Source organism: Apteryx mantelli, chromosome 12 (genome assembly GCF_036417845.1).
Source record: "Apteryx mantelli isolate bAptMan1 chromosome 12, bAptMan1.hap1, whole genome shotgun sequence".
Classification (NCBI taxonomy): domain Eukaryota; kingdom Metazoa; phylum Chordata; class Aves; order Apterygiformes; family Apterygidae; genus Apteryx; species Apteryx mantelli.
In genome coordinates, this window is record NC_089989.1 from 12382291 (window position 1) to 12409730 (window position 27440).

General features: G+C 39.8%; 2 protein-coding genes and 4 non-coding genes across 18 annotated transcripts in view; 5 read left to right on the plus strand and 1 right to left on the minus strand.

Moving 5' to 3' along the window:
* PBRM1 (polybromo 1) overlaps positions 1-17081 on the minus strand; it is a 64565-nt gene extending 47484 nt beyond the window's left edge. For 3 of the 12 annotated variants that reach the window (XM_067303232.1, XM_067303229.1, XM_067303222.1), the window contains exons 1-12: positions 16986-17081; positions 14381-14503; positions 13196-13351; positions 12283-12380; positions 11593-11740; positions 9055-9198; positions 8271-8387; positions 7626-7694; positions 7342-7440; positions 6076-6161; positions 3332-3430; positions 1762-1853 (exon numbers count right to left, since the gene is read on the minus strand). In XM_067303232.1, the coding sequence (XP_067159333.1) occupies positions 1762-1853; positions 3332-3430; positions 6076-6161; positions 7342-7440; positions 7626-7694; positions 8271-8387; positions 9055-9198; positions 11593-11740; positions 12283-12380; positions 13196-13351; positions 14381-14419 (1147 nt within the window). In that variant the 5' untranslated portion in view covers positions 14420-14503; positions 16986-17081. Of the gene's footprint in view, positions 1-1761; positions 1854-3331; positions 3431-6075; positions 6162-7341; positions 7441-7625; positions 7695-8270; positions 8388-9054; positions 9199-11592; positions 11741-12282; positions 12381-13195; positions 13352-14371; positions 14504-16985 lie in introns of all 12 variants that reach the window. The other 9 variants (XM_067303231.1, XM_067303228.1, XM_067303221.1 and 6 more) reach the window with 5 other exon arrangements.
* Positions 17082-17182: 101 nt separating this feature from the next.
* On the plus strand, positions 17183-27283 carry GNL3 (G protein nucleolar 3). 2 transcript variants are annotated; one of them, XM_067303237.1, is made up of 15 exons: positions 17183-17272; positions 17976-18034; positions 18715-18852; positions 19546-19659; positions 19869-19952; positions 20446-20578; positions 21508-21611; positions 22603-22738; positions 23277-23364; positions 23755-23938; positions 24635-24777; positions 25497-25633; positions 26200-26420; positions 26745-26826; positions 26916-27283. In XM_067303237.1, the coding sequence occupies exons 1-15, from the start codon at positions 17260-17262 to the stop codon at positions 27002-27004; spliced, it is 1725 nt and encodes a 574-aa protein (XP_067159338.1). In that variant the 5' UTR covers positions 17183-17259; the 3' UTR covers positions 27005-27283. The 2 variants fall into 2 exon arrangements, with proteins under 2 accessions (XP_067159338.1, XP_067159339.1); XM_067303238.1 differs by having other exon boundaries at positions 26919-27283.
* On the plus strand, positions 20637-20712 carry LOC136993239 (small nucleolar RNA SNORD19). Its single transcript, XR_010885475.1, has one exon. It is a non-coding gene; the product is annotated as a small nucleolar RNA SNORD19 (small nucleolar RNA).
* LOC136993241 (small nucleolar RNA SNORD19) lies at positions 23106-23179 on the plus strand. Its single transcript, XR_010885477.1, has one exon. It is a non-coding gene; the product is annotated as a small nucleolar RNA SNORD19 (small nucleolar RNA).
* LOC136993242 (small nucleolar RNA SNORD69) lies at positions 23608-23685 on the plus strand. The gene has a single exon (XR_010885478.1). It is a non-coding gene; the product is annotated as a small nucleolar RNA SNORD69 (small nucleolar RNA).
* LOC136993240 (small nucleolar RNA SNORD19) lies at positions 24269-24341 on the plus strand. Its single transcript, XR_010885476.1, has one exon. It is a non-coding gene; the product is annotated as a small nucleolar RNA SNORD19 (small nucleolar RNA).
* Positions 27284-27440: the final 157 nt, after the last annotated feature.

Genomic DNA, 27440 nt, shown 5'->3' on the forward strand with positions numbered 1-27440 from the left:
AGTTTTTATTCTTGTAAAATGAAATGCTTATTTATAAACAAGTAAGCCTTTACAGATTTACAGCAAGGATAACTTGCAAGAAAGCTGCAGAAGCTGCTCAGGTCATAGTACGTTTGAGGTGGAAATCCTCAACAAGCTCCACCATACCATGGTGCCCTCTGAAACCATGAGGGATAAACTCCGAGCTGAAAACAGATACTGTTCATTGCATAGGCGACTGCTGCAACCAAAGAAGCCCACAAAGATGTATACATGTTCTCTGTATACAGAAGGTGAAAGTTCTCTTAATATTCAGTTATGCAGCTAGTTCTCATTTATTTGGATGAGTGTTAGGAGAAAGGAGGGAAAAAAAAAGAGAGAGAGAGAGAGAAACAGCAGAATAACTAAATGACTACTTGCTTTAAATGAAAATCCATCTCATCTGGAGATTGAAAACAGAGAGATCCAAGCAGTATATCAGAGGGACAGAAAATCTTAAGGGTGACAGACGTCTGCCAACAGATCAAAAATCTCAGCTGCCTACCAAAAGCCTTGTCAGAATGACAATAATATCCATGGCAAAGGTGGCACCTGAAGGTGGTTAAATCAGTTCAAGAATTTAAAAACACAAAGATGTAAAAAAGCTACGTGTTTTGACAGAATTACAGTGTGCAAAAACAGCAGCTAACAATCATGCTGAACCAAGCTAATAAGTACTTCCCACACCTCCCAAGAAAGTAGCTGTTCGGAAGCCATAACGGAAGTCTGGACTATCCAGGAACAAAAATATTTTTGCTCACAGCAAGATGTAAAACATTTCAGAAGTATTCAGTGTACGTTCCATCTACTGGAAGACAATGGTGCATACAAATTAATTATGGGATATGAAATAAAAGGCCCCAAAATATATACTGAAGAGATTTCTAGTTTCATATGAATACAAAAATAATTTAAACAAAAAGCATACGCTATACGTATAAAAATGTTTCAAAAACCTTCTCCAAGATGTATGCAAGAATATTATGAGAATATAACTATCACAAAATCCAAGTTTAGAAGGCAACCTGTAACAATTTATGACCAATGTATACTGAAATATCTAGTATAATGTAAGATATATGCTCACACTACAATGCTAAAGCATACTTATTACGGAACTAAGGGTGCTGTAGGAAGGCATGCATTTTATATGCTTTTGTTTTAATACTTTCATGCAAGATTTCATGACTGTTAGAGAAGTATTAGAACTTAATTTAGAAATAGTTGGTCTGGCCTGTCTTCATACCTCATACAGATTTTTTTTTCACCTTAAAAAATAAAACCTGCCAGATACTTATAAGACCTAATAGCACACGACAGAGAGCAAGCAAGAGCGAGGGAGCTCAAATGAGCTCTCTCTCAAACAATTGAAGTAAATCTCTTTTTATCACGAGGAGCACCCAATGTCTCCTATTCTGTTTCACGTTAGAAGGAATAAAAACAAGCAACAGGTTCCCAAAGCTTGGACAAGTATAGTTGGAAACATACACAATAAATTCAAAACAAGTAAGGAAATTTGTCCTACCCTATTTTACCAGCTGTACATTTACAAATTTTTATGTAGAGAAAACAGAGACCCGATTTAACAAAATTTTACACTGTGTTTCGAAACACTGCAGAATATTTTTGAAAAGAAAACAAAGATATTTGACAGGATCAGCAACTCTACTGTTCTGCTTATTCCAGACATTTTAATTAAGGGGGGGGGGGGAGAAAAACCCCACACTGCATTTTAGTTCCTACCAGCCAAAGCTGCATCCTCATCGCTTTCTGATCCATATTGCAATGCCATGGTTATTGCTGATAAACGATCCCCTTGGGCTGATCTTTTGTTACTATATAAGAAAGAAAGAAAAAAAAACATTAAAAAAATAACCCAAACTATTGTCATTATCAAACCACAGTTAATAGCCATCCAGAGAATATAAGCAAACAAGTGAAGCTCTTGACAGTGGCCTCCAGAATCATCATCAGGAAAACAGACACGACCACCCAAGGAGAAACTGGAGTTTAACAGGAGAAACTTAACAACCCATGAGACCACCTCCATTTTAAGGAGCGACCCATCAAACCGAAAAACCAGACGCACAATTAGAAAGCTAGAGCTTAAGCTATCTTCTGTCCTATTCTGAATACTCAAGTAATGGAATCATCACTGGGGGGGGAGGGGAGCAAAATGATAACAAGTTCCTCACAAATAATAACTTTATTTCATCCCGTTTTACAGGGATTTGTCTACGTGAAGAAATGCAGCATGCTGTAAGCTACACATCCAACTTCTCCCTCTCTCCCATTCCCACTCAGTGTGTTTTCAGCACACAGTGCCCTGTTTGCGCAGGACCTTCCTGTATTTTCCAAGTGGACAAAATCAGCACGCACACTGGCGATGGTTTCACAAAGACCAGCTTTGCTCTCTCTCTCTCCCCCTTGCCCCAAACCTGAGGCACAGAGTTTCATATCTACACCTTTGGTCGTGCCAGGCCATCTTTGCTTCTTCACTAGATTGGTTCCCTAAGCAGCTACGCAAACAGGCTGCGCCTTGCCCTGCGGGAGCCCAGCTAAGACTGGGAAGAAGCAGAGGGGTTGTTTAAACCAACACCAACTCTGTACCGACGCTCATCACCTTCAAGAGCCTTACTGCTTAATGTTAAACCATGTTTTCGGAATATACACATGGGAAATTAGCCAAGAGTAGCTGCTGTTTCCATCAGTAACTTACAGACTGTAGACCCAGAAAGATTAGCCCTCTGCTAGGTACCAAAATTCTCAATCGATGAATGAAAGAACGAAGCAGAAAGCCTCCAGCAATCCAGTTAACCCAATAAGTCTGCTTTAAACATGTCCCAAATTCAATACTTTTTGTTTACAGGCTTTATTCGTTCCCACCTTCCATCTCTTAATTATTTAGTCCTACTTACTGTTTCTTTTCAACCTCCAAATAGAATTGTTCTAGATTAACTCTACATTTCACATGCCTTATTTTGTTATGAAGTCTAACATATTGCTCTTCAGAATGTTTCTGAGGAAATGATTTCATATAGAATATTTAACAACAGGATTTTTGAAATGTCAAATATAAAATTAAATACGGAAGAGTAATTAAGAAAGAGTATCTTACTGAACCATACTTAACAAATATATAATTAAAATATGTTTGAAATCTCAGAAGTATTTAAGTCAATATTGATAATTAAAGAGCACTCGCAACTAAAAAATAAAAATAAAAAAATAAAAAAAACACCCAAAACCTTAAATTTCAGCATTTCTGTATGATGATGAGCCAGCTTCTACTCCAGGTCCACAATTTACTTACCGATAATATTTGTTAGCAGAATTTCTCTCATCGCCAACACTGCCTTTACCCTGTGAGGAAGGACCTGTCAGCTTGGAAGCAGTCAAATTTGATGGAGTCCTTAAGGCAGAAGAGACAAGCCAAGGAAAGGGGAAAAAAAGAGGCCCACCTTAGACCCAAGAAAAGACACAGCGAGGGTGCAGCTCTTTACGGAATTATTTTGATAGATCAGACAAAGGGTTCAGAGACAGACATAAAATGTTATAAAGCTAAAAGTAAAGTAACACTGTAAGATACATTTAGTGCCCCAGCATTTTAATATCTTTTCTTTTCTTTTTTAATAAAGTCAGAGAAAAGTAACATGTAGATTGAGGGAATTAATAGCTACACATACAGTTCAGCATACAATAGCAGTGAAAGCAGCCAACAAAATGTTTCTTAGCATCCGGACAGTTAATCATACAGATCCAATCGTGTTTTATCAGTACTTCACAAAATCACTGTCAAGTTGCTTGACAGTGCATACTGTCAAGGAACTTTATTTTGGTCACCTTATTTAAGGGAGGACAGTTAAATGCACTGGCAAAGAGAAATTTAGCATGACAAAGCATACAAAGAACTTTGCAACATGACGAGTAAGATTATTTTTGACACTGAGGCAACATGGTTGTAGGACTTAGGTTAGCAGCGCTGTAACGAATTTGAGCCTGATCCATCAATGACAAAGAAAAACAGATGCATATTCAGACGACAAATACAGTTAAGTGAACTTCAAATGAACTTATGGAGGTATTTTACCAAAATCAGCAATAGGCAAAGCAGACTCCCTGTTGAGACAATTAAGTAGTTATGAACTGAAATCAAAACTAATGATTCTGTGATGTGGATTAAGCAGGAAAAAAAAATTGAATTACGGCTCACTAAAAAAGCAACCAGTAAAATGCTTCAGAACAGCAGGTGAAAAGTTTGGTTTTAGTAGGCTTTTCTCTCTTCCAGATTTTTTTGCATTAAAAACAAACAGCTCAACATTATTGTAGCCTGCCTCAGGCACAACAAATATTTTTGCCAAGTTACAGAAACAAAGACAGGAGCTGTCAACTTATTCTGTCATTAAGGCCACTTCTGGCCTTGTAGATCTATTAAGAACATAGGAGAACATCTAGAATGAAGTAGCTGAGAAGTGGAGATGGGTTGGCAGTACAAGAGAGGAATTCAACTAACAAATATCAGTGTGATTTACCTGTCATCCCTTTTTAGTCAAACAACTTTATTTTGAAGAATAATAGTTACAAATCTCCAGACTAGGCACGAGACATGCTTGCGATGTCCTCAACTTCATCAGTGCCCAATGTAATAAGAAAAATCACCTCGCATAGAAAACCCTTGTACCCATATGTAATTCTTGTTACTTCAAAGCAATTACACACGTTTATGAGGTGTTTCTAGAATCAAGGGCTTCTGGCACTACACATACTTTTAAGAAGGAAAATTATTAGAAGACGCATCAAGAATTACTCCTTAACAGTATTTCTGCTTTTACATTTTCCTGTTTTGTAAAGTGTTTTTCTCAACACTATAGCTGTGAGAATGATTCACCCAAACATGGGAAGCAAACTGGCATTAAACAAATGAAACAAAGAGGAACAACTGCATACTTTGAATGTGTCAAAGCACCAAATAGTAAAAATCAAGGAGATAACTTTCACCTCTTACACTTACAATAATCTTAGGTATTACTTTTAATACCAACACCATCTAAAACATTTTTCAGACATAATTTTTAAACTGCCTTACAGTAAAATAAAGAAATGCCAGTACTCTCAGTTGTGTCATACAAACCTTTGCTGGAGATGAACAGGATTTATCTTTCTATATCAAATGCCACTGCAAAAGAGCTTGTAACTCCTTGGTGACTTGGTGAAGACTTGGAAAAGGTCACTTTTTTTTTTTTTTTTTTAATGACAGGGATCATTCTGGCAAATAATATTTAAACCTCCTTTTGAGTATTACTCATAAGTAAGAGTTTATACAAGAATAAATCCCTTTGTATCTCAAATAAGAAATATCTCTAAAATGACTGCATCGCTTCCCTACACAGTATGGATTTTGACAGGAAGAAAATGCTGTTTCCCAAATGAAGTCATTCCATGAAACAAATACAATGATCAATAGTGTTTTATACCCTCCTGTTCAAGACCAAATCCATGCTTCACTTATTTACAAGTCCAAATCTTTAGTGTCTTCTGTCTCTTTCCATAGCTAGAAATTGATTTTCAAACAAGAGTTTATATAACACGAACTTCCTTCTAAACATCTGCTGCCTGTGGCCTTGTTCCTTGTTTCTGCCCCTAGCTAATTAGCTGTAAACTCACCAAAGAAATACACGCTAGGTCTTACAGCTCCTAACAAGGTTCAACAATACTCAATATTTTTTGTAAAGCGAAGCAAAACAAAGCACCTTGTTCCTCATTATGACTTTTCCGTTCTTACTTATAAACACATGTAGTGAAAGTTGGTCATAGCTTAAGTTATAAAAGATCCACTGACACGCTATTTTCACCATCAAATATATCACAAATATTTCACCACAAAAGTATTTCAGAAAAAGTATCCTTCTAACACCTCTTTCTCTGGTTTATAACTTTTAAAACCATAATAAAAAATTTCCAAGCAATTATTTCCCAGTAGATTCTCCATAGCAAAATTTAGGGAATGTCTATAGAGATTTTTACACGAGATTCTAAGCACAGCTCTATTTGCAGTACCTGATTCGGAGACTTGACTTGGCCAACTCACTGTGTTCAATTTCAGCCTTTTTCATATTAAATATTTTTTTAATCGCATTTGCATCCTGTTAATTAAAAGAAATTTTTTTGTTTAAAGTTGAAAATGAAGAATTTTATAGTTAGGTAAATATACTCAAAAAATCAAGAAAAAAATGAGAGTTTTTTTTTTTTTTTTTTTTTTTTTACATTCTAGATAAAAAACAGTTTTGCATGAGAAATGACACAAAGAACAAAGTCTGCCTTGATAATAGACCTAGAGTGGTTATAAAAACTGAATAGAAAAGTTGAGTAGCTTCGAGCTTATTTTTTGTCATATCCTTTAAAAAAAAAAAAACCCTACGATTTACAAACATACTTAAATACCACTTTGAACTAAACGGGCAGATGAGTCGCTTTATCTCTTCAAGGAAAACGTTACTACCATCACCAAGCTTTACAATACTGTCTCGTCTTCTAGACCAGTGGCTTTGATACTCAGAGTAACAGCTCACAAAATAGAGATTACAAGTTTTGAGTGAGGTTACAAGGATGAGCAATGTTGCCAGGAACTGAAACTACACTCCAGACAGCTGGAAAAGTCCAAGAACCACTGACAGAAAAATGTTACATATGCACAAGGTCTCTCACTACAAAGCCTGTAAAAACCAAGTACACAAAGGAATTATTCACCACTGAGATTCTCTTATTTCCAGAGGACACGAAAACAGCAATGTGATCGCTTGCATCCAAAATGCTGGTTAACTAACTGAGAATGAAAAAGAGTGGAGGTGCATTTTGGTTACAAAAATATGGCTATAAGGAAGAGGATCTTCAAAAACTACGTAAAGAAAGCATGACTCCAGCTTTCAAGTCAGTGGATGTGGATGAAAGCCACAAACAGATCCTGCAATCTGGAAAGCGATGACAGTTGACTACTAATGCTATCATTTGAACCTGTAGCTTCACTCATTTCAACTTTAATCACAAGGGATCCTCCATTCCTCAAAAAGAGTTATATAACTCATATCCTATGAGATGAAATTTAATTGGAAAAAATCATGTACCTCAAGGAAAAAATCTTACATATACCCCAATATTACTAAAAGGAATATAAAAAAAAAAGGAAGAGCCACTAATTGCTATTTATTAAATATAAAAAGAAAGTCTTCAGGACCTTATACTAAAAACTCATTCAGTGATCTACCAGCATATAAAGTAGTAAAGAAAATCTGAACGCTTATTTAGCTACAAACAACTGAAACCAACCTTGAATACTTGTGATCCAGGTTCATTGTAGGTTTTGGCATTCTTTGCTAGAAGATCTATATCCTTGGCCATTGCATGAATGCTTTTGTAAGTTCCATTCTGTACAACAGAAAAGCAGAATGGCTTTGAGTGGTAAACTGCAGACAGCGTGAGAATGAAATCAATAGTGAAAGGCAAACAGAATTCATACAGAATAAGGAGAACATATTTATGTGCCAGATAAGTATCTGGATAAATTTATTAGAAAAAGAAAGCTATGACACATTAATATGCTCATACAGTACCTGTATCCTTTGGGCAATTGTTTTAAGATCTATGGGCTCTTTTATTATTGCATAATAATCTGGATATTGCTGGAAAACAAAAATGTACACATTACTATAAACAGTCGCAAATTTCTTGTAAGTCACTGTATGAGCTATTATTAAAGATTAATTGTAAATGAGAATAACAGCATAAATTCATAAACATAGCACTAGGCTTTAACTTGGGAGACTAGATCATAAGACAGATATGTGCAAGTATAATTCCTCAAAAAACTGACATAAAGGAACAATTCTGACTAAAAGCAAAATGCCTGGTGATGATCTTGACAGTATCGTGTTTATTTTGTTTGTTAAATTTGTTATGCTATGCCCAAAACCAGAAGAGCGAAATTTGCCAGGTTTAAAAAGATTAAAAACACACCCAGTCAGAAAACCTCAATTAAGGTAACTGGCAAGCACCAACCTGCAGTGGTAGGGCTGGAAATGAGCCGCTAAGAGCAAAGAAAGGAGGGAAGCTCAAAAAACAGCTGGCGTTTGCCACTGGTGAGACCGTAATGAAGAACCACACCCCGAGTGTGGGTGTCACAGTCAGTAAGTGACATCAGTTTTACACATTTCCAGATTCCAAACTTGGAACATAACCAATATTGTTAAAATACCCACCACTTTAGAAGGAAGTTTCTGAAACAGCTCACTTATGAGGCGACCTGATGGGTTTGTGGCGACAGCTACAGCTTCAAGAAGCTGTTCAAGAATCTCCTTCAGGTAACCTGGAGATGACTAATAGAAGAAATGAAAACACAAGAAGCTCTAATAACAGTCATAGCAGAGTACTTAAATTTACACTATAAATAAATGAATTTATTTTTCAAAGACAGCAAAAATCAGCTATAAAAGATGCGTGCAACTACTGCTTATGCACTTAGGTAAAGAACATGAGAAAAATCTAGTGTCAGATTTACACTGCATACTGCTAGATATACATTACACTGCTAGGATAAAATTGTCAAAATTACTGAAAACATGCATCCCAATTGCACACAAAACTGAGACAGCCCCAAACTTCCTATCATCATGTGCGGCTTATAAAACAGTCTACGAACAGCTGCATTAATCAAATGGGTGCCACACTGGAAAACAATCTCATTAGATGTGAAGCTTCCTTGCATCAAACCTCAAAGTTGGCATGATATAAAGCACATATTTATTACTAATCACAACTGAACCGGAACCGTATTTGTTTCACTCATATCAGAGATCAATTCGTAACTTTTTTTGGGTAGACAAAAAAATGAAACACACATATAATGCTTGTGTAAAAAACATTTTGGGGACATAATTTAACCACGAAAAGAATAATGGCCTTTCACAAATGGAGGCCCATCTCTCTCTTGGGGTCACCTGTCATACACTGCCATTGAACTACAGCTATCACGCCTACACTTACCAGTTCAGAATTTGTGCCTTGATTGTCATGTCCTTCCTCATCTTCCTCCTCCTCCTCAGCATCTCCTTTTTGAACAAACTCATTTTTTGTGCGCAAATACAACTCCCATAGTTTGCAGGCAGCTTTATATTCAGGAGAATCAGGCTGCAAAAATAAATCAAGCACTATACTTTAAAACCTTCTTAAAAATCCTGACCTTTATGTGAAGTAAACGTATAAATTCTTAGTTGAAGCATATTAAATGCATTAAATAAATAATAGAAAACAGGGAAACTACTGGTTCTTCAACAAAGAGATGTTAAAAATGGTAACAAGCACTAGAAAACAAGCACTATCAGTCCAAAGCATGTAAGTCTCCTGGAAAACTCAGCAACAAAACCATTTGGGTTGAGGCTTGGACAAGCATGTTAAATGAATCTGGAGAGACTGCTAGATTTTGCTGCAGCATATCACTATTGATATTTAAAACAGACTAAATATCAGTATGCCAGAAATGTGGTTTAAGCCAGCAGTGCTGCCACTGCATGGCACTTTGAAGTTAATTTCTACAGGACGAGAATGCCAATAAATGTGTAGATATCTCTGACAGCATTGCAATGATTTACATTCTTCCATAATTCAGCATTAAACTAAATTCCCAAAGAACTTGACAGCATGCTGCTACCGAGGTACACACCTAGGTTCACCTTTGGGAAGAGCTCGAATGATTAGATAGCAAACTAAGTTTTGTACATACAGACTTGGTAGCAGGAGACAAGCATGTGCCTATTAACATTACTACTTAAAATCATTCCCAATGTGCTTTTCCACTCATATTTTTCTTTCTCTTTCCTCTGTCACTCCACCTCTATTTCAGGTATTCCTGCAGATATGTCAGCTTATTACTGTTTATTATGCTCTTCTTACTTTACTCTTCCCACCACTTGGGGATACAAATGAAAAAACAACATAGCTTGTGATAGAAATGAAAAAACAATAGAAAAACTATTTTTAAGCTTACCTTGTTATGCTCAAATATTCTCAAGACATTAGGCCAGATATTAGGTATGAGGAAAAGACTTAAAGGGCATTCCGTTCTACTAGTCTGTTCCCTTCTTTATTAATGCAAGATGCTCAGAAGTGCAAAACTTGAGCTGAACCAGAATAACTGAAATACTAAAACACTGACGGTTTCCCTTCTAGCACAACATTGCCATTGCACCTGCTGCAATGAAGACCTTGACAATGAATCAGCCTTCCCTGTTTTAAATGCGTCACTGGAACTGCGTGGGTAAGGTAAAAGACGAAAAGAGATGAGGTTATGTTTGTGTATCACACCTTCAGCTCCTAACTCCGTATTTCTCCTGAAAATGTCAATAACATTCCTATATGCTAGAAAAATAGCTACAATTTCCTATGCCATATGCAAGATTTTTAAGATACAGGCATAATCCTGAACCCAGTATTCTGTAGGCAAAAGCAGCACACATTTTTTAACTTTCTAATCGTCCTTTCCTGCCATCAATTCTTTCTCCTTCATGCAAAAACCAGAGAAAATCCAACATTAAGGAGCAAGCAAGTGCCATGCAAAGCTTCAGGAGTACAGGATGAATCTGGGATCTTTGGGCTTTTTGTATTATAACCAGAATGTGTAAATCCATTAATGCATAAATCCAAAAAAGCTATCTGCATACACAAACCTACACACAAAATAACCATTGCTTTTCTGAATGTCACTTAGTTATACGGGTTGGGTTATTCAGAAAGCAATTATTTGGATCACCTTCAAAGCTAAAGACATAATAAAAGAAATATTAGCAGTTAAGTTTTGCTTACATAATCTCATGCTATATAATCTCAGTTACAACATACAATTCCATTATGTTATGTATTTAACATCATCTTTCACTAAAATAATTTGCTCTATTTTTCCCCTTCCAATAAAAATTGTCAACATCTAAAATAAAACACATACCCTATTTGGGGGAAGGGATGGGAGGCTTGTACCTTTGAAGAAATACACATGAAAATCACATATGCTCACAATCAGTGATCACAGATCATGACAGTCACTGTGCCTTTTTTTCACTGTAATAAATGGCCAATGAAAGAGAAAGATTCAACAACCATATTGTATGCTTGCTGTTATTTTTAAGTTCTTTTTGGTAGGAAACATATCTTTTCCTATCTCAAAAGGTTACCCAGAATAACTTACCTCCTTCAATAGGAAGGTTACAATAGAATAATATTTTTATCAACGTATGTCTCCTTTATCTATTTTTGCTCTCTATCTCTTTTTCAGAAAACAGCACAAAGACACCTACATTCTTTTATATTTTTCCACAAAAAAATTACTAAAGCAAAACGTGTCACAGAGATATGATTAACATTATGGAAAAATGTGCAAACCACGGCAATAAGCATGTGCTGCTGTAATGCTCTCTTACTAATGATAACAGCTAAAAAGAAAAGTTTTTCACAAAATCAAGGAAGAATTTGAACATATACCTATCACTTTCACAATCTATGAATTTTAGCCTTTAAATATACTTTCCTCACCTTATAGTAGGCCTTTGCGTTGTTAAAGAGCAGCTGGAAGTCAGCAGTCAGCACGTTCACATCGTCATACTCCTCCATCTTTAGCTTTTGTTGGATTTTCATTAAATCAATTGGCTGAGAAACCACTTCATAATAATCTGGCTGATTTCTGTGGTTATGACAAAAACGGTCATTATTCCAAGTTTTGTACAGGTTTATGACTAAATAAAAAGTGTACCAATACATTTTTGTTACAGCTAAAAAATCTAGACTGCATTGTATTGGAAAACATTTATTATTACCTCATGTTACCATTATCAATTTTCTGAGTATAAGATAAAATTCAACCTCTTACTTTACCTACTGCATTCTCAAGGGCCAGTCTTACTAATCTTCCCAAGAAATGACCTAAGTATTTCATTCCACTATTCCTAAGGACTGTTTTATAGTCCAAGAGATAGAAATTTCAGGTAGTTGTCACATAAAACATTTTGAATAAATTCAATAATTCTTTTTTTGACCAAAACCAGGCCCCAATATTGGCATGCCCCTTTGAATAATTACATCAAATACTCAGGTCAAACACTGTTGTGAGACTGCGGCAAATTTAGTTTAAAATTTTCACAGCCGTTAATGGTGAAGTAGTCCTCAATATCCATTTTTCCCCCCATTAAATCTTGGGTTTGAGGCTTAAGAAGAACTATGCCTTACCTTCGTTTTGGCGCCCTGATGAAAAGCTCACAAAGGAGCCTGCCCTGTTCATCTTTGTAATCTCTGATTGTGTTGTAAAGTTCATGGCATACAGCAATCTAAAATGCAAGAACAAGAAGATTAAAAAAAATAAAAAGAAAATTGTAAGGAGGTAAATCAAGGCCTGCTTACAGTGAGAAAGTCAAGACGCCATTATACAATGTGCTCTAAAGTAGAAGTGCAAAGAACTTGGTGCATCTCATAAGTTAGTATGATATCTGACATGCTCAGATGCTGTGGAATCTATCTTTTTTTTTTTTTAATACAGGGAGCTTTCTTTCAATGCTAATACTAAGTAAAACACCCAAATGTAAATTAATTCAGTGCTATTCTCCCTGAGTTATAGACATCAAAAACAACGACAGGGGTTCTGCTGCACTGCAATCAATTAAAATTAGACTGCTAACTCAAAGGCACAACGAAGACATTGTACATTCCAGCAATCACTGCCTTTGCCTTTCTCTACTTATCTCCTTCTGCATTTGCTATTCAGCCACAGCTCTCAACCGCTGCACTTCAGCTCGTTCTCCAACCTCCTTCCACTTGCTAAAACAATCAGCAAAAAAAGAAACAAAGGCAGCAGAAGGAAAATGGGAAAGAGAAGGACAAAACTGTGGAGATAAGAACAGCAAGCCAAAGCTGAATGAGATACTACACAAAGCCTAGCCAGGGCATTAACAGATTCAAGGCATGATAAGCCACTGCACATGTGTCAATGACCAACCTGTGCACAGCAAATCTGATACACTCTGGCTGTGCTGGACCCTCTGAGCATGCAATGTGAAGGGCCTACTCCCTTTTTAACCCAGGACTTTCCAAATTGGGATACAGTATTCCCAAGATAAAATTTGTGCATAATAAAAAAGGTACTAACAGGATCCACAGTTGGGAGATTGGAAAGTCTCCTCCTCTTTCTGCTCGGGCCTGGTATATTCGTGGAGTGGTGGCCATCGTCAAAGTCTCCTCCGCTGACGCTGCTGGAAGGCGAGGTGGCTCTTCGCCTCTTGGAACCCATGGAATCCAACTTCTTCTATAATGAAGAGAGATGTTCTTGAACTCATGGCATTGCATCCAAGCTCTCTGGTGAGAGCTAGCTATTAACCTAGTAATGCTTTAGGATGGCTCACATACATTTGTTACATGTTACAATTTAATTAAGCAATTTCTAAACATCAGCCAGCTTCTTGAAAATTGACAGGGGTAAAGGGTAATCAAAATTGTCCTACAGTTTTATACTGTCACTGGCCACAGCTTTGTCAGAAAGACTAGTTCTCAAATAGAGCAATGAAGATATATTTAGCAGTTCATACTAAGATACTTTCTTAAACCATCCACACTTTGATTCCTCATCCCATTCACGATAATTAAGTGTGAACTCCTGTTGTAAAGGAGAGAACTGGTACAGAAATTAGTGCTCAGTTCTGCTGGAAAAGCATGCTATGTCATGCCAAAAAAAAAAAAAAAAAGGGAGAGAGAACAATTGACAAACTAAAATTCATGCTGGTACTGAATACCTTGTCTTAGAATCACGCCAAAAAAGGTCTGGACCATCGCGTGACCCATGACTCCCACTTAAAGTATAGGAGAAACGGCTCAATCATCAGGAAGTAAAAAAACTACCTCCTTTTTTGGTCATAGGTTTTAGTTTATCAACATGAACAGCAACAAATGAATAGCCATCCAACAGCAATAGTGATTTACGGAGCAAGTTGTTGGCTCTTTCCCAATTTCTAGTGACAGCATTTTAAAAATATCTTGATTTGTAGCTGTCTCAAAGCCTGAAGACAGAATAGATTCATCTATCCCAGGCACTGTTCATTTTCCAAGCAAATCAAGGGATTTCTTCTAGGAAGTACTCGATTGATTTTACAAGGTATGGCAGTATGATGTAACTGCATTAGAGCATTTATATTAGAGACAGAATTGATTTCAAGTGCACAAATGAGATGAACAAGAATGAGGTAGGAGTAATTAACAGTTAAGCTAAAGAAAAGCAAAAGCCTAAGGCAGAGGAATGGAGAGAATGGAGCACAAACAATCAATAATTTACCAGATTTACCAGAGTACAACCAGCACCTCGAAAAGCCAGTCTCCTCATAGTGTCTGATGGCCAAGTTAAGATACTGGGAGAAGGTAAAACTCTAAGAGTATCAAATCAGCAATGGTGTTAGTACAGTCAAAACTGAAAGACAAGAAAAAGGAAAGAAAGACTGAAGAACGTTCAGAGCAGATAGATAATTAAAGAGTAATATTAAAGAACAAATTGAAGATAGTTAAAGAATAAAGTGAGAAAAGACAGAAAAAGGAAAGAGAAAATAACATTATTATTTGATTTTAGTTTTAAAAAATTATACAAAGCAATTTTGCATAGACATTTCTATAACATTTACATTAAAAACACATTTTTCTAATGTTTCTGAAGACATATTACAGATTTCACAGCCACTTGGAAGGGAATGATTCATCAGTCAGAACAGGGAGTAAACAGAAGTGATATTTGACCTGAGAGTAAAAAGCAGACAGCAGTAAAACTTAAGGAATGTGGAGTAGTACAGTGATAACAATCAAAGAAAATATTAGGTTCCAGAAACACTAGTCTCTCTAGTGATGATGTAACCTCCGTAAGTCTTCAAAATGGATTTTTATCCTCATAAGCAAGAAACATTAAATATCTGTCCATACGGTTTCATCAGAGATATACTTCCTTTGATTTCTAAGCAGTCTTTAAGTCTGATTTTTTGATAAATTCCATGCAAAATGTACAGAATCACTTTAAGGCAAAATAAGATTACCTTTATTTAGTTCATATAACTACTGTTTGTAAACAAAACCAAGCAGAGTTTATTTGTTTTCCTATCAGCTATTCTAAACATTTTCATAACATGCACATATGGAGAAACTCTGTGCTTTACTAGTAGGCAATTTGTCTTAAGCAGGAACAACTAGCCTGTAGCTTTTGGCACTGCCTACAACTTTTATCTGACAACTACAGTATCAAATGGCCAGCATCAGGCTTGTGCCGATGTGGAGACGGCCAGAAAACACAAATTCCTGGTTGTGAAGAAAGCCAAGAGTGACTGCTGAAACCAGTATTTCTAAATTACAGTTGAACCGAGATGTACCATCAGTCCAACTCCATCCCGCATTAGAGGAGATTGGGGAAGCCCCAGCCATGGCCTGCCTGTGAAGCGCACACAGGTTTCTCCACTTTCGCTATCCCAGGCACATACCTTGCAGTTTTCAGCCACATACACACATCAGTACACACTTGCAGAATCAAGGCAACGAGCCGTGCTGCAGGCAGCCTCCAAAACCCTTTTCTCCTCTAGTAACTGAGGAAGATGTAAAACTTGTATCACAATCTGGACAATATCATGAGTGCTCAGTGAGAGACTTGCATAAAGCTCATAATGAATGTCAGGCTCCAGCATGTGAACTTCTCTCTAGATCTCCACTCCTCTAAACACTGATAATCCTAATGTGCACAGAAACATATTCTGGTTTACTTAAGCACACGTGTTTAGACTTCTTTCCTGCAATGTAACGGCTAGCTCACAAGTCTTTCACCGGTTGCATCAAGAATCTCCACTGCTACAAACAAGCTATCTCCTGCAAAACAGTGGCTTGAGCCTGTTCTTAATAATTGCTCATGACAACCTAAAAACGTCACATAACCACAGACATCTCCATAAGATACTCTTTAGCCATTACTAATATATATCACAATGGCTGGAAGACTGCCTTTCCTGAAGGGCTATACTAGACTGATTATTGAATGCATTATCCAGTCTAACCCCAACAAATGAAGTTTTTGCACACATTTAAGATAACATGCTTAAAACAAGCCAATGAGGTTCTAGCACACATTTAACTTTCTGCCTCCAAGTTAAAAAAAAAAAACTATCCAGAAAATGCTGATAGGTGCAAGGAAAGTAATTTATGATTACTGGTATCTCCCACATTTCAGCAGAAATATTCACCACGTAGTGGTAAATACAGCAAAAAGATGAGGAAGGGAAACACGGTTGGAATTTTTGCACAAATTGTATATAAGGAAAGGGAGGATGGCAGCAACTAGGTACCAGAAAAGTGAAAAGGTGGTGCAGAACTTTGAGACACGGCACATCAATCTGTTTATTAACACTGGGACAAGAAACGGAGAACAGACAGAACATAACTGAAGGCACCAGGGGATCCCTGCTTGCACCTCGCTCACCACAGCCGGTTTTACGAGGCGTTATCGCCGGCCAGAGAAGAAAGAGACAAACAAAAACACCTTGCCGGCGCCCCGGGTCAGTTTATGCCCCTACAGCCGCGACACGACAGTGACAGCGCCGCGAGCTCGGCCCGGGGCCGCGGCGGGGGCACCGGGAGAGGAGAGGGAGGCACCGGTGGGGAGAACGGGGGCGCCGAGGGGGCCCGGCGGGGCGGCTCGGACGCGCGGCTCCGTGCCCAGGGCCACGGCGCCGCGGCAGAACCCGGAGGCGGCCGGGCCGGGGAGGTGACAGGGGGCGGCCGGGGGCTCGGTGGCCGCTCGCGGGCGCGGCCCGGGCCCGCCGGGCGGCGGCGCCTCCCACAGCGGCCACACAAAGGGAGGCAGCGGCCTCCCGGCTCCGGCCCGCCGCCCCGCCCGCGCGACCCCGGCCCCGCGCCGCGCCGCTCACCCAGCTGGCTCCGCTCCGCCTCCTACAGCCGCGGCCGCCCTCGCCCGCTGCCGCCGCCCGCCCCGCCACCGCTGCTGCTGCCGCCGCCGCCGCTCCTCACTGCCTCGCCCGCCGCTGCCGCAAAGCCCGCCCGGCCGCCAAACGCGCCTCGCCCGCGCGACACCTCCGGCGGGGAAGGGCCGCTTCGCTTTACGGCAGCGCCCGCCGGCGGGAGGAGGAAGGAGCGCGGCCTTTCACGTGGGGCCGGGGCCCGGCGCGACCCGGCGGCGGCGCCATGAAGCGGCCCAGTGAGCTGCGGGCCGGGGCGGATCGGGGCTACGGGCACGGGGCCGCCAGGAGGAAAGCGGCAGCGGCGGGGGGGCCGGGCGCGCCGTTCCCGGCGGGGCTAGAGCGGGGGCACCGCGGGCCGCGGCGGGGAGAGCCGGGGGCAAGATCGCCGCCGAACGATCTGAGGCGAGGGAATGGTGGCGGCGACGGGGGGGGGAACGGCCGCCGGGCCGCGAGGGAATGGCGGCGGCGGGGAACGGCCGCCCGACCGCGAGGGACTAGTGGCGGGGGGAGGGGAGGCGAGAACAGCCGCGAGGGAATGGCGGCGGGGGGGAAACGGCCGCCCGGGCGCAAGGGAATGGTGTGGGGGGGGGAGCGGTCGCCAGGCCGCGAGGGAATGGCGGCGGGGGGGGGGAGGCGAGAACAGCCGCGAGGGAATGGCGGCGGGGGGAAGAACGGCCGTCCAGGCGCGAGGAAATGGTCCGGGGTGGGGGGAGCGGCCGCCCGGGTGCGAGGGAATGGCGGGGGGTGGGGAGCGGCCACGAGGGAATGGCGGGGGGAAGAACGGCCATCCAGGCGCGAGGGAAAGGCGGGTAACGGCCGCCGGGGAGTAGCGGCGGGGGGCGTCGAGCGAGCGGGGGCTCGGCCGTGGCGGCGGGGGCTGCGCCCGGGGAGCGGAGCGGGCCGGGCCGGGCCGGCGCTGATGGCGGCGGCGCGTTGCAGAGCTGAAGAAAGCCAGCAAGCGGCTGAGCTGCCACAAGCGCTACAAGATCCAGAAGAAGGTGAGCGCGGGCTGCCGGCCCCGGCCGGGACGGGGGGGCGGACGGCATCTGTTGCCAGTCCAAGCGTCGTGCTAACTGGTTTTCCCAAGGGGGCAAACATCTCTCTTCCAAGGCATATTCAGTGGGCTAGGACCAGTGGCTTTACAGCGCGTGCTGCTTTATATTATCCTTAAGCTGTTTGCTGGGCTCCTGCTCTGAAAAATGCTGTGAGAATGGAAGTTAAGGTGGCTGGATGAAAAGAAGTACACCCACAGTTAATGGTGAATTCTGGGCTGCAAGGATCTATAAATAGATCAAAGGATGTTGAGCATTAAAAGTACTTTATATATTATTACAGATAATGTTATATGTATACATGTACCCAGTAAATGTATTATTTTGAACGGTGACAGAGTCTGGATTACAGTGGGCGATTTGCTTTCTAGTCTTCATTGACAGAAGGATGATACAGAAAGCGTAATAGCATGAGTTTCTTGCATCATCATGTTTCGCATTATTTTGGGCCTGTCTGTTTAGGTATAGCTTTATGGTGATTCATTATGCAATTGAAACACTTCAGTCTAAAAGCAGACGTGTATAATTTTTTCTTCAATATCTGTAAAAAGGAGGGATACATCTTTTTTTTTTTGCCTCAGACTAGATTGCTTCCAATGAGAAAATGTTCTTGTTCCTGTCTGCAGATTAGAGAACACCACCGAAAACTCAGAAAAGAGGCCAAGAAACGTGGACGCAAAAAGCCCAAGAAAGATCCAGGGATTCCCAGTGCTGCACCATTTAAGGAAGAGCTTTTACGTGAAGCAGAGCAAAGAAAGCAGAGGGTAAAATACAGTTTGTAGTAGAGAAAGAAACAGCAGGGAACATTCCTGTCTTCAAGGAAGCTTTGCATGTAGGTGTGTGCACATGCTAGCATGCACACCCGAAGCTGCAATCATACTAGATTGTAAATAGTCTTAGTAGATATGTACTTGGGAAAAGTTACATTTTTCATTTCCAGCATTATACCGTGTATCATAACTTCCTCTTATTTTTTAACCTTGATTTCATCATTGTATAAGCTGTATAGTAACTACAAACCTGCTGAAAGTGTCATTTTAATATAACTAGATTTACCTATGATAAGTAAGATAACTAAGATGAGCTGTCCCATCAGAACTCTAAAAGTTAGGTCTTGACATTATGTGATTATCCAGAAGACTTCACAAAATAAGTATCTGCTCCGTTGACTAACGTGACATGAAATATCTTTTATCAGTTCTAATATGGTTGCTGCATGGCTGTTACTTTGAGAACTGGCTGATGGACATATTGTCTCTGTTTAAATTGAAGCAGTAGTATTCTTTTCAGGGTAGGAATGCAGGAAAAGGTCCCAGTGTCACTGAAACAGCCATGGCTTCTAACTAAGCTATCTCAGGCACTTTTGTCAGAAATAAGGAGGTAAGGCGAAAGAGCAGTCTTTCTTACTTCCTTAGAAGGTGTTATAACTAGCTTGGGTTTTGTTTATTTGTAATCAGCTTGAAGAACTAAAGCAAAAGCAGAAGCTTGACAGACAGAAGGAGCTTGAAAAAAAGAGAAAGCTTGATGCTAAAAAGAATGCAGCCAAAATCAAGGAAAAAACAGAGGGAAAGGTATGTGTCTGATAATATTTTGATTCTTTGAAGCTTATAGAAGGCATAAAATTATTCTGAAACAATATCATCTTCTTAAGCCATATGTTACATGTTACATTTTCGTGCTGTCAGGAACGTAGCTCGTAGCTGTTACCTGCTACTGCGGAAGTATAATAATACACTAGTTTTCTGTTAAACCATTCCCTCTCATCTTTATTTGCATTCAGGAATCCTCTAGAAAATCTGAAGCAAAGACTAACAAGCTGCTGGATAAAAATTCAAAGAAATCATTTTGCAGGGAGCTCAAGAAGGTTAGATATTTCAACTATTTTTATATAATTTGATGAGCATCAGTAGTGAAACAATTTGTTATTTTCCTTTTCTGCATTACTCTGTAACTGCTAGAGTATAAAGGTTGTTTGTGATAAACTTCAACATTGAACTAAATAACTTTATTAGAAACTGTAAGGGTTTCAATCTTAGATGGTATGAGCTGCCATTTCTTGTGCTGAGACATCCAGCACTTTGAAGCATTAGACTTCTTGGGCCAATGTCAGTACATACTGACTGATTGGAGAACTCTTCTCTCATATTAATGAGGAATTAGTGTCTAAGGCTTCCCTGCCTTTGGAGGAGAAAGCTGAAAGCTGCTTCAGCTTTTTGGTTTGCAGTTCAGAGGAAAAAAGGCAGGACTCGAACAAGAAGAGTCCTACAAAACCCCACTTAACAATTATTCTTTGAAATTCAGTAGTTGCTGTCATAAGCCACGGCTATTCCAGAGTTATCATCTTTGTTCTAATGTAGGTGATTGAGGCCTCAGATGTGGTTCTAGAGGTTTTGGATGCAAGAGATCCATTGGGCTGTCGGTGTCCTCAACTGGAGCAAGCTATTTGCTCTGGAGAAGACAAAAAGCTACTGTTGGTTCTGAACAAAATTGGTAAGAAACACTGTTTTCTTGTAGCATTATTTAGTCAGTGGGTGGTTCTGTGTTAGGTGAGCTATGAAGAAGATTTTAAAGGAATCTGAGGTTCCATTGAAGACATAAGATCCAACTCTGAGCTCACTAGGCTGTTGAAGGGGTCATGTTTCCCCTGCCTTTTAGTCTAGGTTGCTTTAAAAAAGAAAACAAAGTAATTGCATGTTAGCCCCTTCCTTCTCTGTTTGCAGTGATGTTTGAACCTGCTGTCTCGTCTGTCAAATTTCACAAAAGTTAGAGATCTCACAGTTCTTAATATTTGTGAAAATAGGTGACTAGACAGAGCTCACGATAACAGTCACCGCTGAGGCAATGGTGAATTAAACATCAGCAAACCAACATGATCGTTGTGTTGGACATTTGGCTTTGGGAAGTATTTTCTTTCTCCTGTGGCTATATGGAAGAAGCCACACAAACAGGTGAAACCAGCTAAAAAGGCTGGTAACTATTGGTTTATCAGCAGTAAAACCAGAAAATATTAAGAGCAAGAGCAAAGGGAACTTTGTATTAGAGTAGCCTTTGCAAGGATGATGGCTTAATCCTTCACCTAACATCTCCCCTTTCACCATACAAAGTCTTCCAGCAAGACACCAATATTAAAAACCTAACACAATAGCTGAAAACGTAATTGTGGTATAAGTTCTGCTTGAGACAAAAAATACAAACAAAAATTTGCAATGCTGAATTACTTTGGGGAACATACCCAATATTTTACTAGAGCTATGCATAAGAATTAAAAAAACCCCCAGCTTTTCAGCCAAATATTGTGTGTCATAAGAAAACATACTAACAGACAAAATACAGTCTGATTCCCAATTCCACGTTAGATTTACTCCATGCAGTGATATTTAACATTCATGAGAGTGAAAGGACCATGCTCTTTTTTCCAGATTTGGTGCCAAAGGAGAACTTAGAGAAATGGTTGAATTATTTGAAGAATGAATTTCCAACAGTTGCTTTTAAATCAGCAACGCTGCTTAAGGACAGGACTATGGTAAGAGCACTGCAGGCTCTTTCATGTGACTAAACCATATGTGTTTGCTGGGTTGAGACATGTTGCGAATAAGGAACTCTTGTTCTTTAAACTTTTTTCCCCTTGTTTGATTATACCACTGATTGATGGATATGCCTTTATGCTTTGATTAAGCTTCATGGTAGAGTAGGGGAATTCTTGCTGTTGTAATATATGTTGCTATTTGTCCCAGGATGCTGGGGTGGAGAGTAAAAATGGGTCTTTTTGCTGTAAGGACACTGAAGAGAGGAAGATGAGGAATTTTTCATCTCCTATATAGGAAGGTTGCACCAGTTACATTAGCATCTTTACTTGTAGGTAAACTGGTGCAGCTTACACTACTGCATCCATTCTGACTTTGGCCATCACAAAGGGTAGCACCTGGCATTATTTCCTGAAGAGTATAAATGAGTTGCTCCCTGTGTTCTAGCCTCAACTCTGTGAAGATGATACTAGTTTGAGTCTTATGTACATTAACACATAATGCTTCACACATACTAACCCTTTTAACAGCATAGTGAAATAGATCTTCATGCCAAACAGTGCAGAGACTCCCAACATAGAGAGGTTAAGCAATTAGGAAATACTTTAAAGAAATTGGTCAGTCTCTTGAGTGAATTTGCAGATTAAAGGCTTCCACAGTCTGAATGTACATGATTATTTCATGGCCACACAACAAATCTGCAGCACAGTCTGAACTGAAATCATAGACCCTATGAGTCAGCTCACGTTCCTTTTTCTCCTAATATTTGATGCCTACCTTTTCTACTATTACTTAACTCATAGATTCATCTTTCTATTTTCTTCTAATTTCTTACTAAACTGCTTTCTTCTGCTTAGAAGAAAAATGCAGTAACATCATGAAGGATAGTACTTTGAAACATTAGAGCAGACAAGTGAATCAAAGCACACATATTTATCTTCCTAAATGGCTCCTGACTTTTTTTTTTTTTCTTGCCTTTGAATCCTGTAGCAGGAGAAGGTCACAAAAAGAAGTGCACGTATTGATTTATCTAGAAACACTGAATGTTTTGGAAGCGAATGCCTTTTGAAACTTCTTCAAGAGCACTGCAAGACTCAAAACAAAGCCATTCAGGTTGGAGTAGTAGGTAAGGATTTGGAGAGATGGAAGGAGTTTCCTTCTTCTCCTATAGAGCTTTGGTATCCTCTACTACAGACTGGATAATATTAAAACAACTAATGTGCAACCTCACACCTGAGGCTGTGACATGCTTTTAGACCTTCTAGTCAGCATTTGTTCTTTCCTCTGAGACTCGCTGTTGCAGTACTTAAGTTGACAGTGATGTATGTTGCACTTCTGTGTGTGTTATATGTGATCTGTGGAAATCATGTTGTCTGAGGCCTAAGCTGATTTACCAGCTTGAGTAAACATGATAAGCAGGCTGCATACCACACAGCCTACATTGCCTTCCTCCCATTCGATGGTTTGTTTCACGTCCCTTTTATTATTAGTGTGAGAAATGAGGATACACGCTTTGTCTTACTTCTGTAGTGAAGACTTCAGATCCAACTCTGATCTCACACTGAAGATGTACATTAGCAAAGACGCAGTAAGAAGCAGTTCTGATTAGTGTTACACAGGCCAAGTGTTCTTACTTATAAGGATTTCTGTGGGTTTTTTTTCAGGTTTCCCTAATGTGGGGAAGAGCAGCATAATCAATAGTCTTAAAGGAGCTCGTCCTTGCAATGTTGGCCCAGCAAGAGGTGTTACCAAGTAAGCTGACTCTGATAAAAGCTATTTATTCCCCTATTTGTAGCTGTGTTCTGACTACCTTGAGTTTGTTTAGTGTTTGTATACAGTTTCTGTGCTTTTCTGCCCCTTTGTGCAGTTTTAAATGCACATCTGAATTTGCCAGGATAAAAGACATCATTCTGTACATCCAAGGTGTCATGGAAGAACCCAGTGTATAAACCTACTCCTTTTCTGCTTGCAAAATTAATGTTTAGTTTTCTGTCATACACAAAGCATATGATGAGAAAGCATTAAAACTGACTCTGTGTGAGGCATATTCAGTCCAACACTGAGCTTTGTGTCTTGCTTGCTTAATTAAGCAGTCCTTTACTGGTTGATTTACCTACTTGCAGTGCATTTGTGTCTCAACAGGTCCATGCAAATTGTGCACATTGATAAACAGATGAAGATTTTAGACAGTCCAAGTATTGTTGCAGATCCTTCCAACAATGCCCTGGCTCTGGCCATGAGAAGCATCATAGACACTGGAGAATCGGGCTTGGCAAATGTACTCGAGGGAATAGATGCCATCCTAAATCACTGCAGTAAGCAGCAGGTGAGTTCCATCATCTTTCTCCACACCCCTCACTACATTCAGCTTCTTTGTAGCTTATTTATGTCAATAACCAAAGCCCATTTCACTTCAGCCAGCTCTGTCGGCTTTTGCACTGCTCCCCCTTCCTTTGAATGGGGAGTATTACTCATACAGGGAGGCAAACTTTGGCTGGTGTATCCAACACACACATGATCTTTCATCCTTACAAATGAAAGGCGGATGCAGTGTGCCAGGATCCTCTCATCCAGAGTCTGTTTTCTCAATGACTTTTCTGATTTAGAAAAAAATTGCTTATAAGATTTCACCAGATTATAATATCAGAAGCAGAGTGAGAAATGAAGACCACCTCACCATTCCTTATTACAGTGAAGACTTCAGATCCAACTCTGATCTCACTCTTGTTTCAATTAGATTATCATAAGCCTAATTTCCATCCCATTCCATGTTTAGTGGGTCTTTACAAACAAGTAATATGCTGTATTCATATGCCCATTGGTAAAGGTGAATTGCAGATGAATTTGCTGGAGTAGCCATTTTACTCTGTAATGTTTACTCCCAAATGCAAAAGCAAAACTACTTTATATACTTTTTCCTTCTCATTGTAACCTAGTTTGATTTGCTCTTTTATTCCTAAAACTAAGAGAAAAATGGGTCATCTAGATTTCTTTATGAATGCAACATTTTCTTTTGCACTAGGTAATGATGTTCTACAGTATCCCAGATTTCAGGAATACCGAGGAGTTTTTAACTTTACTTGCTCAGAAAAGGGGTATGCTGAAAAAGGGAGGTGTTCCTGACACAGAGAGTATAGCTAAATTACTGCTTTGTGACTGGACAGGGTATGTATGCTATGAATTCTGCTTTATGCTGCTGGCCTCTTTCACATTGTAATCCAACTCTGTGCTTACACAGCAGAAGCTCCGAGTGCTAACAAGTGTAATTAGAAAACAGAGGCTGCTTTTGTTTTTTTTCTGCCTTTTACTTGGAGAAAGGGAGCTGGACTGGTGAACAGATTTAGAGAACACCATCCATTTATAATTTTCTGAAATAGTGAAGGATCCATGAACAGAGATCCATCAATAGCATGTTGCATGCTATTATGTAGCCAATTTGATGACCTCTGCTATAGGTTGCCTCTCAAGAATTGAGTTCATGTAGACCTCTTCCACAGACAGGAAAGGAGCTTACAAATTTTCTATTGGGATTTATAGTGGTTCCTACATTCTCCCGAGGGCGGGATGAAGGTAATTCAGAATCAGTGACTAATTGAGTCTGAATATTTTTTTCTTGCTCAAGTAGTTCAGCTGCTTTTACAGGCAGATGATTTGTGGTGACAAATTATGCCATTTCTTTTTCCTCTCAAGAGTGGGCCATCCACTTAATACTGATATTGACAATTTCAGAGTCAGATTTAAACAGCTATTTCGCTGCTGTTAAACAGATGATATTAAATGAGTAGTTAGGTTGAGACTTTTGCTGTGGGTTTTTATTTTTAAATACAGTGATTTAACTATGTTATCTTAGGTTGGTTTTTAATGCTGGTATTTTATTTTCACAGAGCTAAAATAAGCTACCACTCACAACCTCCGGAATATCAGAGACTGCCACCATATCTTACAGAAGACAAAATAGCAGAAATGCAGAAGGGTTTCAATTTAAAGAAGCTAGAAGAAGAAAATACCACCACTGTTACAGGTAGGACTTGTTACTGTAGTGCACTGCTATCATTAAGAGTGGTAGTAGTACTTTTAATGGGACACTTTGAATGGAAGTCCTTGTAGGGTTTATGTGATAGCTTTGCCAGTATGCAGTGGCCATGAACCTTTTGAGAAGGGGGATTGTTAGCAGCTGAACAGTGCAGCTATGCGCCTTCTTACACAAACAGCACTACCCCTGCTAGTCCTTGGTTTCTGCTCATCTGACCTAACTGTTCTGCATGACCAGGGTTTATATGCTCTTCAAAGTTCTTTCCTTCAATTTCTTACCTAGGCCAACAAAATAATTCCATACAGTACAACCTGCAGTCAAATTCAAGTCCTTCAGCTCACACCCATCTTCCATAGATGCCTCAGCAAAGCTATTCTGTTGGAGAATTCTCCTTTACAGTACTGTTTATGCAGGAGTGCTGTCTTTGTGGAGGGGAGAGGGTAGGGCTGTCTTCCTAGCCCTGAGCTAAAATGGCTATTCTGTAAGGGGCAGACATTACATCTGGTGCTGTCTATTCCAGCGACTTAGGAAGTGTCTATTAATCTCTTTCGCAGCCCTGAAGTACCCCAATCTGGCAAGCAGCATCACTTTCCAGTCAGCAGGTATGACAAATGGGACAATAGAGGAAAAAGTGTTAGAGGAAGCATCAGAGCATGAGAACTTGGAAACAGGTGAGGAAGAGGAGGAAGAGAAAGAGGAGGAAGAGAATTTCACTGAAAGTGATGATGATCAAGGCAATGGGGAGGAAGAAGAAGAAGAAAAGAACATCAAAGAGGTAAATCAGAGTTTCATTAGACTTTCACCTATCTAGACCCTGGGAACAAGTCCCCAGTCAGTATGCAGCTGTAAAATGTGAATGTATAGACACTAGAGCCACTAGGAGAAATCACCAAGTCCTTCTCCTAGATATAAGGGTTGGGGTTTCTTTGCTTAATTAAGGAAAAACAGAAGCTTGTTTGGGACAGTGGTAATGAATAGAAGGCAGCATGTTCCTCTTCAGTGCGCACCATCAGCAGTCTCATCTCTTTCATTTGTATGGGAGACTTCATTAGTGATGTCAGAGTACGCTCGTATTGCTGACCTCTCTGACTTGTCGTAGGAGAACAACACTCAGGTGATCAGGAAAGCAAACCTTGAAAAACAGCAGCCAAGATGTACAAATCCAGAAAAGCAGATAGCAGGTCTGTATTAAAAACCTGTTGCTTTAAAAATAATCTCCAGTACTCTTAGCACTTGCATTGGGTTCACTAACAGATGATTTTTTCCTCAGAAGGCAGACATTCCAATACACTACCCTTCAGCTTGGAGAAGATGGCAGATGAAGATGATGCCTATGATTTTAATACCGACTATGTGTAATGAGGAATGGGCAAAGACATGGCTTGGAGACTATTCCTGGCCTTTGACGCAGTCATAAAGACGTCTGGTATAGCAGAAGCTGGCTGAATGCTGGATACCAGAATTGCTGCAAAAATTCAAAATTGACACTGTGTGAAATAGTGTATATAATACTGTATCTCCTGTGATAGTTTCAGATTTTATACATTTCTAGGGACTGAGCCCTTATTTAGCTTTAAGTCCTATACTTTAATTCCTGTTAAAAAAAAAGTTTAATTAAAAAACCCCTCTAATATTAAACTGAATTAGTCAGCTTTCTGTGCTTTATAAAAAAAGTTTCCAAAAGGCTAAATGCTTTGTCTTTTTCTCTGAAAAACTATGTGATAAATACATAGTTCCGATCATGTTTGAACAATTCAATTCCAGGTAAGTCTTCATCCTCCCTTCATCAAATATA